Raw genomic sequence first — 13,318 nt, forward strand, 5'->3', positions numbered from 1 at the left:
CCCCTAAATTTCAGGTTTCTATCAATCATCAACCCCAGATCTCTTGTCTCCCCTACTTCCTCCAGTATAACTCCTCCCATAGAGTATGCAGTGTCCCATCAATGTTTCCCAAACCTCAAGTCCTTACATTTTGCTGCATTAAACCGATACCCTCATTCAATTGCCCATCTATCTAGCTTATTCAAATCCTCTTGCAGGACTGCCACATCTGCACTATTACCAATAATCCTTCCCAGCTTCGCATCATCCTCAAACAACTGAACATTCACTTGCAATCCACTGAAAATGTCATTGATATAAAGGTTAAACAATACAGGTCCCTGTGGGATCCCACTTGTAAACCTCTGCTGCCTTGAAACTGCCCCAATATACACAACTCTCTGATATCTATCAGACAGCTAATCCTGAATCCAGTTGACCAATCTGACATCCAGACCCATGTGCTACAACTTAAATATCAGCTTATCATGTGGCACCCTATCAAATGCCTTTGCTAAGTCTAAGAAAATGGCAGTATATGCCTTTCCCTCATCTAATGCTCTTGTCACTTTATCATAAAAGACTAGCAAGAGCACCCCTTCACAAATCCATGTTGACTCTCACAGATAACACCACCCTCATCTGCCCAATGCTGTATAAGGTCCTTCACTACTTTCTCCAAGATCTTACTAACTACTCATTACACACTTCCAGTCTGCTACCACCCTTATGCAATGGCACTATCTTACCTTCTTTCCATTCTATGGGCACCTTTCCTGCAGCCAGACTTTCATTGAAAAGGCAGATCAAAGGCACTGTCAGTTTCCTAGCACATTCTCTCAAAACTCGTAGTGAAATACCATCCAGTCCCACAGCTTTACTGACATCCAGATTACTCAGTATTTAAAACACACTCTCCTCCTGTACCTCTAAACCTCGCACCTGCCCAGTCCCTCTAGCATTAAAACTGACTCCTCCAAGATGAAATACTCTAATAAAGTGTTCATTGAACAATTCGACTACGTCCTCTGCATCAGTCACTCTATTCCCATTTTTATTCCACAATATAATTCTTCCACAGTCATTTCTCCTCCTACTGGCCACATATCTAAAAAATTTCCTAGGATTTTCTTTGGATCTTAGGGCCAATCTCCTCTCATTTACCCGTTTCGTCTTCCTTACCATACTAGTCACTTTTCTGGCCTGTGTCTTATACTCTTCATGCATCTTGTCTTCACCTTATATCTCTTCCATAGCCTCTTTTTTGCATGCAATTCCTGTTTAATATTGTTTGTCATCCACTTTATTCCAAATTGAATCGTGGTATACAACTTACCATTGCTGCTAACAAATATTCTTTCATAATTTCACACGCACTAATGATATCCCAGTCTTCCAATTCCTCCCGCCATGAAACTTCCCCAAATTGACGTCTTAGACTATTATAATCAAATGCATTATAATTCCACATATGTTCCCGTCTCTTTGATACTCCTGCATGTCTATTCATTTTCAATATCAAAACCATATGGTCACTCTCTCTCCAACTGATGGGAGAGATGTCATCTCAGTTATTATGAACTCTTCTGATGCTATAACCAAATTCAAAACTCTTGAACCGCTTGTTCCCTCTATTACATGTTGGCTAAGACATTTGCCACCTCAAGAATTCTAGAAATTCCATTCCCTTATCGCTACATGCATCTTCCTCTCCCCAATTTATACTACTGTAGTTAAAATCTCCCATAACAATCATTCGTCTTGCACTTGCCAAACTCAACTGTCTAAACATCTCCTGGTCCCCACCCTCTGTGCTCCTGGGTCTGCAGCAAAACCCCACTAAATATCCTGTCTTGCCCACCTCTGCCTCACACCATATGCTTTCAAAATCATTAGCACCACTGTCTTCCAAAGTCTCCACTCTTAGAGGACATAGGTCGTCACTTATCATAAGCAGTACTCCATACTCCACCACCGCTTTCCCTTCCTATCCTGCCGAAAAATGCTGTACCCAGCAACTTTTATTCCTCTTATTATATCCTCTTCTGTCAACCACATCTCAGTGACCCCAATAATTTTTGGCCAGGCTGATGCTATCTGCTCCACGAATTCCTCTCCCTTATTCCAGATACTCCTGGCATTAGTATAAAGCATATAAATGCTGTTGTTTCTATACCCAGCATTATCCCGTCTAGACTCCACTGGGCTCAGTGTTAGTTGATGTCATCCCCCTTCTCCCAAGTACCCATTCCCACAAGAGGTCATCCCTGCTACCATCCTCCCTGGGACACACTGACTTGTTCAGAACAGCAATCTTTCCAGATGCCTACGTCCTTCCTCATTCAAATGTAAGCGGTCTCTCGCATACAATTCCTATGTCCTCAAATGCACTCCAAGCGTCCACATATTCCAGTCCTATCTTGTCACACATTCTAGCTCTATTATGTCATTCAATATTACTGCTCTTCTGCTCAGCTCATCATTAACATACCTAGGCAACACACACACACACACACACACACACACACACACACACGTTGTCTCTCTGTGTCTTCTTTCATACACCACCTCAAGCAAGAATCTCATATCTCTCGCTGCCCTATTTACACCACCACTCAAGTCATTTGTTCCCGCAATCACAATCATCTCATCCACCCTTTCATCGCTCTTAACTGCCAAAGCCACACTTTTTATCATTCCTCCTGGGAAACACTCCTCATGCATCCTATCTTGAACACCACGGATCATTGAGTCCCCAAAAATTATAACTCTTACCATTCCCTCTTTCCTTTTGTTTCTATTTACTCCTCTTCTTTCATTCCCAGACCTCTCTCTCATTCCCTCTCTCCTACTGTTTCCATTTTCTCCTCTTCTAGCACTCCCATACCTCTCTCTCATTCCGTCTCTCCCATTGTTTCCATTCTCTCCTCTTCTAGCACTCCCATAGCTCTCTCTGCTACTGTTTCCATTCTCTTCTCTTCTAGCGCTCCCATAGCTCTCTCTGCTACTGTTTCCATTCTCTTCTCTTCTAGCACTCCCATACCTCTCTCATACTGTTTCCGTTCTCTCCTCTTCTAGTACTCCCATACCTCTCTCTCCCTCTCCCCCCCCTACTCTGATTTGCCTTGCATTTAGCTCTTCCATTCTCCTAATCTCATCTTTCATACTTCTCCCAAGACATTCCACCTCCTCCTCATTCAGCTCCTGAATAATCCAGAAACTCTGGTTCTAGAGACCAAATATGGAACTTTTTTCGAACCAGCTCAGGCTCTAATAAATGGGGCAGTGGTTTCATACCAAGTGATGGAATTTATCTCCAACTAAAAGATTCATAAACATCCAGACCCACAGCCTGAGAGTTCTAGCTACCCAGAAAACCAGGCTGGCAATGTAAATGTAGAGGAAGGACATGAGAGAAAATGCTAAACTTAATCAGAGATCAGAGTATGATTTACTTCTGGCAAAAAAACAGTGAACTAATGTTTTCATGAGTTTAATTCAGGTATATTTTATATATCAGGTCTGCAATGTTGAATTGGGCTTGAGTTCTAGGAATAAGAAAGTTATTGGGTCTCTTTATATGGCCTTGATTCGACCATTTGTCTTAACTAAATCAAGACAAATGGTCGAATCAAGGCCATATAAAGAGACCCAATAACTTTCTTATTCCTAGAACTCAAGCCCAATTCAACATTGCAGACCTGATATATAAAATATACCTGAATTAAACTCATGAAAACATTAGTTCACTGTTTTTTTGCCAGAAGTAAATCATAAATTACAGGGAGGAAAATATCATTAAACAGTGGAGAAAGTTCAGAAATGGATAAATAAGATAACAATGAGACTATGCAATGTTAATTAAGAGAACACAGATATTTCTATGGAAATATCCTACAAATCTGGTAAGTAGGTAGATTAAGAGGGAATGTCTTAGTTCTACAAACCAATAAAGGATTTTACTGAACAGATAGAGGTGATATTTTTACCTTACCAATCACAGTAAGGTAAAAATGTTACTGTTACCCAACTTTTACCCATGAAAACTGAATAACAGTATGGTTATTAAGGGTGTGAGAACTAGACTTTCATCGTTAGTGAATGGAATGGAGTATTACTAACCATGGTGAGCAACATACTGAACAAACAAGTTGAATGGAAGATGTTATATTAGTCAAACAAGACAACTACGCCAGCCTGGTTAGCCAAGTGGTTAGCATATCCACTCTTCAGCCAAAGGGCTGCAGGTTCGAATCCCGCCATGGGCATGGATGTTTGTGATTGTCTGTGGAAATAGTAGTGGTGGTCGGTGGTAGATGGCATTGGTGTAGTTGCAGTCAGTTGGTGGATTGAGTGATGGAGACAGAGTTGTAGAGCAGGTGCCCTCCTTTGATTTGGACTCCCTGGAGGTGTCAAATAATAATAAACTATGAATACTAGTGAAATATGGAAATAATAGCAATATTGTTACTTATTCCCTGACTCTTATGTTCATTATTCACGAATATCTTTGTTAATTGAGGTACAAATGCACCTGATCTCAAGTGGAGTACCACACACACACAGCAACAGTATAACCTCTCCCTTTGTTTGCTGTATCCCTGGATTAAACATGTCCTCCAACTGTTTTTATTTATTTATTTATTTATTTTTCCTTCTCCAGGTGGTAGTCAAATTCTTGCAACTATTGAATGAGACTCACTATTCACACTCAGTTGGAAGACTTTACAAATTTACTCTAATTCTGTGATAAGAATTCAACCCAGGACTTTAAAAAAACAAAGACTATGTTATGCTGAGTGCACCATCAAGGTGGAAACAGTAATAATAATAATAAAAACAACAACATATGAATTTCATGTACATTTTTTACATATTGAGGAGTGGATTAATGGAATATATTGTCAGAAGAATGTAGTGAATACAGAGTGTAGTACTAATGAGCAGCTATAATGATCCTGCAACAAAAAAAAGTATAGTAATCATGATTATTACTATTATGCAAAACTTCACCATTCTTATTTAGTAAAAAATTACCTTTTTGAATATAAAAGGATCTTCGTCATATACTGGGTTAATTCCATTAACAGGAACTGTCTTAGTACGAAACCGTCTCCTTACTGTGTCAGCTGGCAATCCATACATCTCAACTTCAACATATGTTCCCACTCTTTTATCTGAGAGAAACTGCCCAGATATTATCTATAGGTAGTAAATGTAATTATTGAAATGAATACTGAAAAAGGTGGTACATTCCATATGAAATAAAATAATATATTATTAATTATATGAAGAGCCAAAGGCTTCAATTTGGCAACATATACACTTATTTAGGTTAAGGGATATTACATCCCATATTGTTTCATAGCCAAATAAGAAACTCAAAGAGTTTCATGCTGAATATAGTAAATATATAAAGTTCGGTGAGTCCAAGTGTGAGCAAATACCTGGATGGTGTTACAACTGACCCTTTAGGGAGTGCAACACTGAGGCAACTCATGGTAAGGGTGGAGCAAGCTCCGATCACTATTCTTGATATTTCCCCATAATGTGAAACCCAGCTCCTAGGAGCTGTATTACTGTTCTACATTATGAGTGAGAGAAGGTCACTACCCAGACCGGTTTCGACCTTTATTGAGGTCTCATCAGTAAGTAGGTAGACCTAGAAATACCAAGTTTGTAGCAAACAGAACTTACCTATACCCTACTATGAGAATTGCCAAGAAGGTGTCCTAATAAATTATTAATTATATGAAGAGCGAAAGGCTTCAATTCGGCGACATATAAACTTATTTAAGTTTATCTTATTTAAGCTTATTTAAGGTAATATCCCTTAACTTAAATAAATAAAATATTATTATTTAAAAAAAACGGGAGGGGGGGGCATGTGTACTTTTGAATATTAACAGAACTTTTTTTACTCCACCCCCAAAAAAAGCTTAATTTATTGGATTACTAACAGTCATTAGTTTCACAATAATTTTCTCAAAAGTAGATATTCTTTCATTTGATAACAAGGAAAATCAATTACACCTATATCAATTCCTGACAAGTTTTAGATATGTAGTTAGTTATGCATATGTCTATATCAGGCATGAAATTATTTTGAGGTTATGAAGTTAGATTATCAGTATTAAATTGATATTTAATCATTTAATTGAAAACAGAGATTGGAAGAAGGGAAATATTGGAGACAGAAAGGATCAGAGACTAGTGAGAAAATAATGAATGAAGTTGTTTGGAGTGTCAGGTATGGAAATGCAGTGATTCAGAATGCACAGCAAACATCCTTTGGCACTGCACCATCCCTAACATCATTTGATGTTAGGGATGGTGCAGCAGAAATGTGTCAGAGAGAAGATAGTGAAATTATCTTTCCTCTGACGTATTTCAGACAGAAGATAGAGAAACTACAAAGTACAGGAGAGGAGAAGAACAAATGATCACGAGTGAGGTGATAGGGAGAATGTGTAAGAAGAGAGGTGTGGAATATTATTATTATTATTCGAGCCTCCATGGAGTCAAAAGACTCATTGTGGGAGGTCCTTCCTAAGAAACACAAAGTCTATCAAGACTCATCGAGGGGAAGTCTCCCCCCCCCCCCTGAGAAACACAAAGTCTATCATACGACTCTTTAAACTCACTGACTGTTCTCGCTCTCACCACTCTATCAGGCAATGCATTCCATGGTTCAACCACCCTCCATGCAAAGAAACATTCCTCATCCTTTTGCTCACAGTTTCCTTTCGTAACTTCCAGGGATGGGCCCCTCGTCATCACTGCAGCACAATGTTCTAACAAGCGAAAGAATTGAACGATGTTCTAACCAGTGTCAACCCTGTAACCACCTCTCAACAGCTTAAAAGTCTCAATCATATCACCTCTCCTTCTTCTATCCGCCAAACTCTGCAGTCCACATTCCCTCAGCCGATCCTCATAACTAACATTATACAGTCCTGAAACCATCTTTGTTATCTGCCTTTGTACACTTTCCATAGTTAATTTATCCCCTTCAAATCCTGGGGACCAAATCTGAGAACAATAGTCTAAGTGTGGTCTGATCAGAGACTTACACAACGAAATGATAACCCCTTTATCTCTGCAGGTCAGTGTCCTTCTCATTATTGCAGCAATCCTCTGTGTTATTTTCACCACCTTTGCAATTTGTCCCCTAAATTTCAAGTTTCTATCAATCATCAAACACAGATCTCTTGTCTCTCCTACTTCCTCCAGTTCAATTCCTCCCATAGAGTATGCAGTGTCCCATCGATGTTTCCCAAACCTCAAGACCTTACATTTTGCTGCATTAAACCGACTCCACCCCCCATTCATTTGCCCATCTATCTAGCTTATTCAAATCCTCTTGCAGGGCTACCACATCTGCATATTACTAATAATCCTTCCCAGCTTCGCATCATTCACAAACAACTGAATATTCCCTTGCAATCCACTGACAATGTCATTGATATAAAGGTTAACAAGTTCACTGCCAACTATGAGTATACTCGTAGTTCGTATATGAGCTTCACAAGCCAACTATGAATATACTCGTATGTCGATTTACCGACTTCCTATGGCAAACACAAGTTTTACCTTAGGATAATTACGTTAATTTGGACCCTTGGATTCTGAATAAAGCAGAGAGCACATCTGGGGGCTTGATAGAAGGGAAATAATTTCAACTAAAATATAGTATATTATATATGTGCCTCATAAGCCAACTACGAATATACTCGTATGTCGATTACCAACCTTCTATTCCAAGCACGAGCTAATCCGTGGTATAACACGTAATTTGTAAATCAACTTAAAACTGATAAAATCAATAAAAATAATAAAATGAAATCAATAAAATAAAAGCCATTTTATTCAAATTACGAATGATACACTTTAAAACAATTTTCCATGCACAATGGTGGTTTTTCCTGGCAAACAGGACAATAATAACATGTTTCATGTCATTGTTTGTTTCGTGTACATACTCAGCATGGCTTTGTCAGCGAATATTTTTTTCTGCAGGTGGTAAAATTTCCAAGTAATGAAGATCTCGAATCCTGCTGATATTCTGTGATGCTGTAAGCTCATCCATTCCAACAAAAACTGAGATAAATTGATCTCTAAATTTTAATGCAGTCATCGCGTTTCCAGTAATTATATTATAAAATTTCTGCACATTTTGAATATATATATCAAAAATGCGTATTGCCAATTTCTTTGATCATCTAATTGTCTTTCGTAAGGGGGGGAATAGTAAGAAAGCATGTGATCAGAAAGATCGACATACCCAAATTATAGTCCCTAACGATATTTGGTTTTAATTGAATTTTACCATTCCGATTTTTTGCTTCAACCATTTCAAATTTGTGCATATTTGAAATGGAAAGAACTTCCCTCTTATCCTTCCATTTGCAATGATAAATTTATTAAATTCATCATCGCTCATATTAGCGTAAGCTTCTAATTCTTTATCAGTAAGTTTTCTTTTACTGGTCGTGGCGAAACTGAAGATTTTTAGAGACTATATGCAATAAACACATTCTTCAGCGCATGTAATATATGGGTGGGGGATGATACGAGATTACTCATAGTTGGCGTACGAAACAAAATTCTGTCTGATAAGCCGGCTACGAGATTACTCGTAGTGACCTTGAAGACGAGAAAGCACTTGGCGTGCGGGAACAAACTATGCCCGAGTAGCGTGGCAGCGAACATGTTAAACAATATAGGTCCCAGTACTGAGCCCTGTAGAATCCCACTTGTAACCCTCTGCCTCCTTGAAACTGTCCCACCATACACAACTCTCTGATACCTATCGGACAGCCAATCCTGAATCCAGTTGACCAATCTGACATCCAGACCCAAGTGCTGCAACTTAAATATCAGCTTATCATGTGACCCTGTCAAATGCTTTCGCTAAGTCTAAGAAAATGGCAGTATATGCCTTTCCCCCATCTAATGCTCTTGTAACTTTATTATAAAAGGCTAGCATATTGCTAAAACAAGAGTACCCCCCCCGCCTTTCATGTTGACTCTCACGGATAACACTACCCTCATCTGCCCAATGCTGTATATGGTCCCTCACTACTTTCTCCAAGATCTTAACAACTACTGATGACACACAAACTGGCCTATAATTAGACACTTCCAGTCTGCTACCACCCTTACGCAATGGCACTATCTCACCTTCCTTCCATTCCATGGGCACCTTTCCCACAACCAGACTTTCATTGAAAAGCCAGGTCAAAGGAACTGTCAGTTCCCTAGCACATTCTCTCAAATCTCGTGGTGAAATACCATCCAGTTCCACAGCTTTACTGACATCCAGAGTAATCAGTATTTGAAACACACTCTCCTTCTATACCTCTAAACCTCGAACCTGCCCTATTCCTCTAGTATTAAAACTGATTCCTCTAGGAGGAAATACTCCAATAAAGTGTTCTTTGAACAATTCCACTATGTTCTCTGCATCAGTCACTCTATTCCCATTTTAATCCTGCAATATCATTCTTCCACAGTCATTTCTCCTCCTACTGGCCACATATCTAAAAAATTAGATATGTGGCCAGTGCTTTTGATCTTAGGGCCAATCTCCTCTCATATTCCAGTTTCGCCTTCCTTACCATACTAGTCACTTTTCTGGCCTGTGTCTTATACTCTTCATGCATCTTCTCTTCACCTGTCTCCTTACACCTCTTTTTCGCATGCAATTCCTGCTTAATATTGTTTGTCATCCACTTTACATAAGATAAGGTGTAGAAGAAAAGTAGAGTGTAGAAGAGGACACAAATTGTGTCCTCTTCTACACTCGTGGTATGCAACTTACCATTGCTGCTAACAAATATTCTTTCACAATTTCCCATGCACTAATGATATCCCTGCCTTCCAATCCTCCCTCCATCAAACTTCCCCAAGTTGACGTCTTAGACTATTATAATCACCTGCCTTATAATTCCACATATGTTCCTGTCTCCTTGATACTCCTGCATGTCTATTCATTTTCAATGTCAAAACCATATCGTTACTCTCTCCAACTGATGGGAGAAATGTCATCTCAGTTATTATCAACTCTTCTGATGCTATAACCAAATCCAAAACTGTTGCACCTCTTGTTCCCTCTATTACATGTTGCCTAAGACATTTGTCCCTCAAGAATTCTAGAAATTCCATTCCCTTATCGCTACATGCATCTTCCTCTCCCCAATTTATACTACTGTAGTTAAAATCTCCCATAACAATCATTCTTCTTGCACTTGCCAAACTCAACCGTCTAAACATCTCCTGGTCCTCATCCTCTGTGCTCCTGGGTCTGTAGCAACACCCCACTAAATATCCTGTCTTGCCCACATCCACCTCACACCATATGCTTTCAAAATCATTAGTGTCACTGTCTTCCAAAGCATCCACTCTTAGAGGACATAGGTCGTGACTTATCATAAGCAGTACTCCACCACCACGCTTTCCCTTCCTATCCTGCCAAAAAATGCCGTACCCAGCAACTTCTATTCCTGTTATTATACCCTCTTCTGTCAGCTACGTCTCAGTGACCCCAATAATTTTTGGCCAGGCTGATGCTATCTGCTCCACCAATTCCTCTCCCTTATTCTAGATACGCCTGGCATTAGTATAAAGCATCATATAAATGATGTTGTTTCTATACCCAGCATTATCCCCTCTAGACTCCACTGGGCTCAGTGTTAGTTGATGTCATCCCTCCTTCTCCCAAGTACCCATTCCCACAAGAGGTCATCCCTGCTACCATCCTCCCTGGGACACACTGACTTGTTCAGAACAGCAATCTCTCCAGATGCCTACGTCCTTCCTCATTCAAATGTAAGCGGTCTCTCACATATAATTCCTCTCTGTCCTCAAATGCACTACAAGCATCCACAATTTCTAGTCCTCTCTTGTCACACATTCTAGCTATTATGTCATTCAATATTACCACTCTTCTGCTCTGCTCATCATTATCCTACCTAGGCAACATGTACACTATCTTTCCTCTCTTTGTCTTCTTCCGTATAGCCTCAAGCAAAAATCTCATATCTCTCGCTGTCCGACTTGCATTACCACTCACGTCATTTGTTCCTACCATCACAATCATCTCATCCACCCTTTCTCCTCTCTTAATTGCCATAGCCACTCTTTCTATTGTTCCTCCTGGCAAACACTCCTCATGCATCCTATCTTGAATACCATGGATCATTGAGTCCCCATACATTATACCTCTTACCATTCCCTCTCTCCTATTATTTCCATTCTCTCCTCTTCTTTCATTCCCATATGTCTCTCTCATCCTCTCTCCTCTCCTGCTCCTATTCTCTCTTCTAGCATTCCCATACTTCTCTCCTTCCCTCTCGCCTCCTGTTTCCATATGTGAATTCCTGGAATACATATGAGAATAGAAGAGTGCTGGATGCAAAAGATGGATCACATTTGAACAACGAAGGACACAGACATTTGGAGAGACTTGTTAGGATATGGAAACTACAGTTGAAAGGATGAAATGTAGCTGGGAAGGCCTAATGTGAGAATAGTTGTTTGAGAAATGAGGATGCATATTGTATTGCAGAGCCAGATGGAATATATGGGGATTAATAACAGCTATATGAATCTTGGAAATGCACTGTATTTTCTGTACACAAATGCTAGGAGGATTAGGAATAAAGGAAATGAGTTAGTCTTGCTCAGTCTCTCCAAAGATTGTTGGTATCAGTGAAACTTGGGTAACTGCTGAGGATGTTCTAACAGGGATAGAAATCAAAGGGTATTGCACATTTCTATAGGACAAGGAAGATAAATATAGTGGTGGAGTGTTAGTTATAAGAGATGCGTTGCACCCTCTCAGGATAAAAAATCAGATCAGAAATGACACTAATGGCATTATATGCTCACAAAATTTCATGGGAATCATAATTTCACAATTATAAAACTTTGTTTGGAATTTGGAAGTTTCATGGCCAGCCATTCATGAAACGGCAACAGAAATTCAAACAGGCACTGTCAGTCAAAAAAATGATTGCCACTGAAAAGGGATCGTGTTCAGTGATTTTCTTCAGCAAGGAACCAGAATTAATTTTTGTGTTCATTCTTTCCATCAAATCATCTGTCACCACACTTGGTCGACCACTGCACTCTTCATCGTGAACATTGTTACACCCTTCTTTAAACAAATGACACCATTGTCTAACCACAGTAATCAGTGAATTTTTGCAGCACTATTGTTTTCTACCAACAAAAACTCTACTGCACCATGATTCTCGCAACTGGCGGGATTTTTTTTTATCATAGCACTCATTATAGATTATTAGTAGAAGATAAACAATAATGGAATGAAAGTAAAATGGTCAAGCTAGCTAATGAGTCACTCTATGCTACCACACATGCATGATCCCTCTCCCATATCTTATTTGGCAGTAAATTCTGAACAGACTTTATTTTCTGGATGTGTCTCATATATTTAAATAAAAATTTTTACTTAATCTAATTACCACCACACTATAATCTAGTTCTAATACAATTTTTATCTGATATCGCTAACTGAACAACTTAGCTTTTGTAGCTCTCCAAACACAAGCCTACTACAAGATGCTACTATATTGAGGAGGACATTAACCACAAGATATAAAAGGATGGCAGTTCAATTGTATTTATCAAAACACATCTGGATTTCTGTGCTCATATTTGATGGGGATGGATAACAAAAGTAATACAATGTTGATTATGAGGATAGACTGAAGGCATGCAAACTACACAGTTTGGAACTTATGAATGAGACATTTAAGCTGTTAAGTGGTTATCAGATGAGATACTTGGGAGATTTTCATACGATAGAACATGGGCAAGGAATAAGGATAAGGGTGATCACTGGAAGTTGCAAAAGGAAGTAGTGGATAAGTGGATAAGAAGGTTTTTTTTTTTTTTTTTGCATGGAGAGTTCACAAGAGTATGAAATGCATTGCCTGAGAGGATGGGAAAAGAACAAATGGGATATGCACAGGGTGTTTAAAAAAAATGACCCGATTTCAAATAATTATATTTAATAATGAAAATGTGGTACAGTTACAAAATAAATTACCACGTATGAAGTAAGGCCTAAAGTTTCATTCACCACAATTCACATTGGTACAAGTCACATTCATTTGTGGTTCGTGGTTGCAGAGATATACAATTTTCAAGTTGGGACATTCTTTTTGAAACACCCTGTATTTAAGGAATAATACAATAGACTCTGTTGTCTTGCATTGACCTCCCATGATATCTTAAAACTCCATGGAAGTCAGTAAAATAGTAATAATAATCTATAATAATACTAAAGACCCAAGATCACAGATATGAAAGA

General features: G+C 38.9%; 1 protein-coding gene across 3 annotated transcripts in view; it reads right to left on the minus strand.

The window, feature by feature from the left end:
• LOC150101407 (1-phosphatidylinositol 4,5-bisphosphate phosphodiesterase classes I and II-like) overlaps positions 1-13,318 on the minus strand; it is a 965,056-nt gene that overhangs the window by 277,786 nt on the left and 673,952 nt on the right. For all 3 annotated transcript variants that reach the window (XM_090400893.1, XM_090400892.1, XM_090400891.1), the window contains one exon: positions 5,017-5,181. In XM_090400893.1, the coding sequence (XP_090257019.1) occupies positions 5,017-5,181 (165 nt within the window). The remainder of the gene's footprint in view (positions 1-5,016; positions 5,182-13,318) is intronic.

This window comes from Typopeltis vanoorti, chromosome 11 (genome assembly GCF_054136105.1).
Source record: "Typopeltis vanoorti isolate ZY-2024b chromosome 11, IOZ_Tvanoo_1.0, whole genome shotgun sequence".
Taxonomy (NCBI): Eukaryota; Metazoa; Arthropoda; class Arachnida; order Uropygi; family Thelyphonidae; genus Typopeltis; species Typopeltis vanoorti.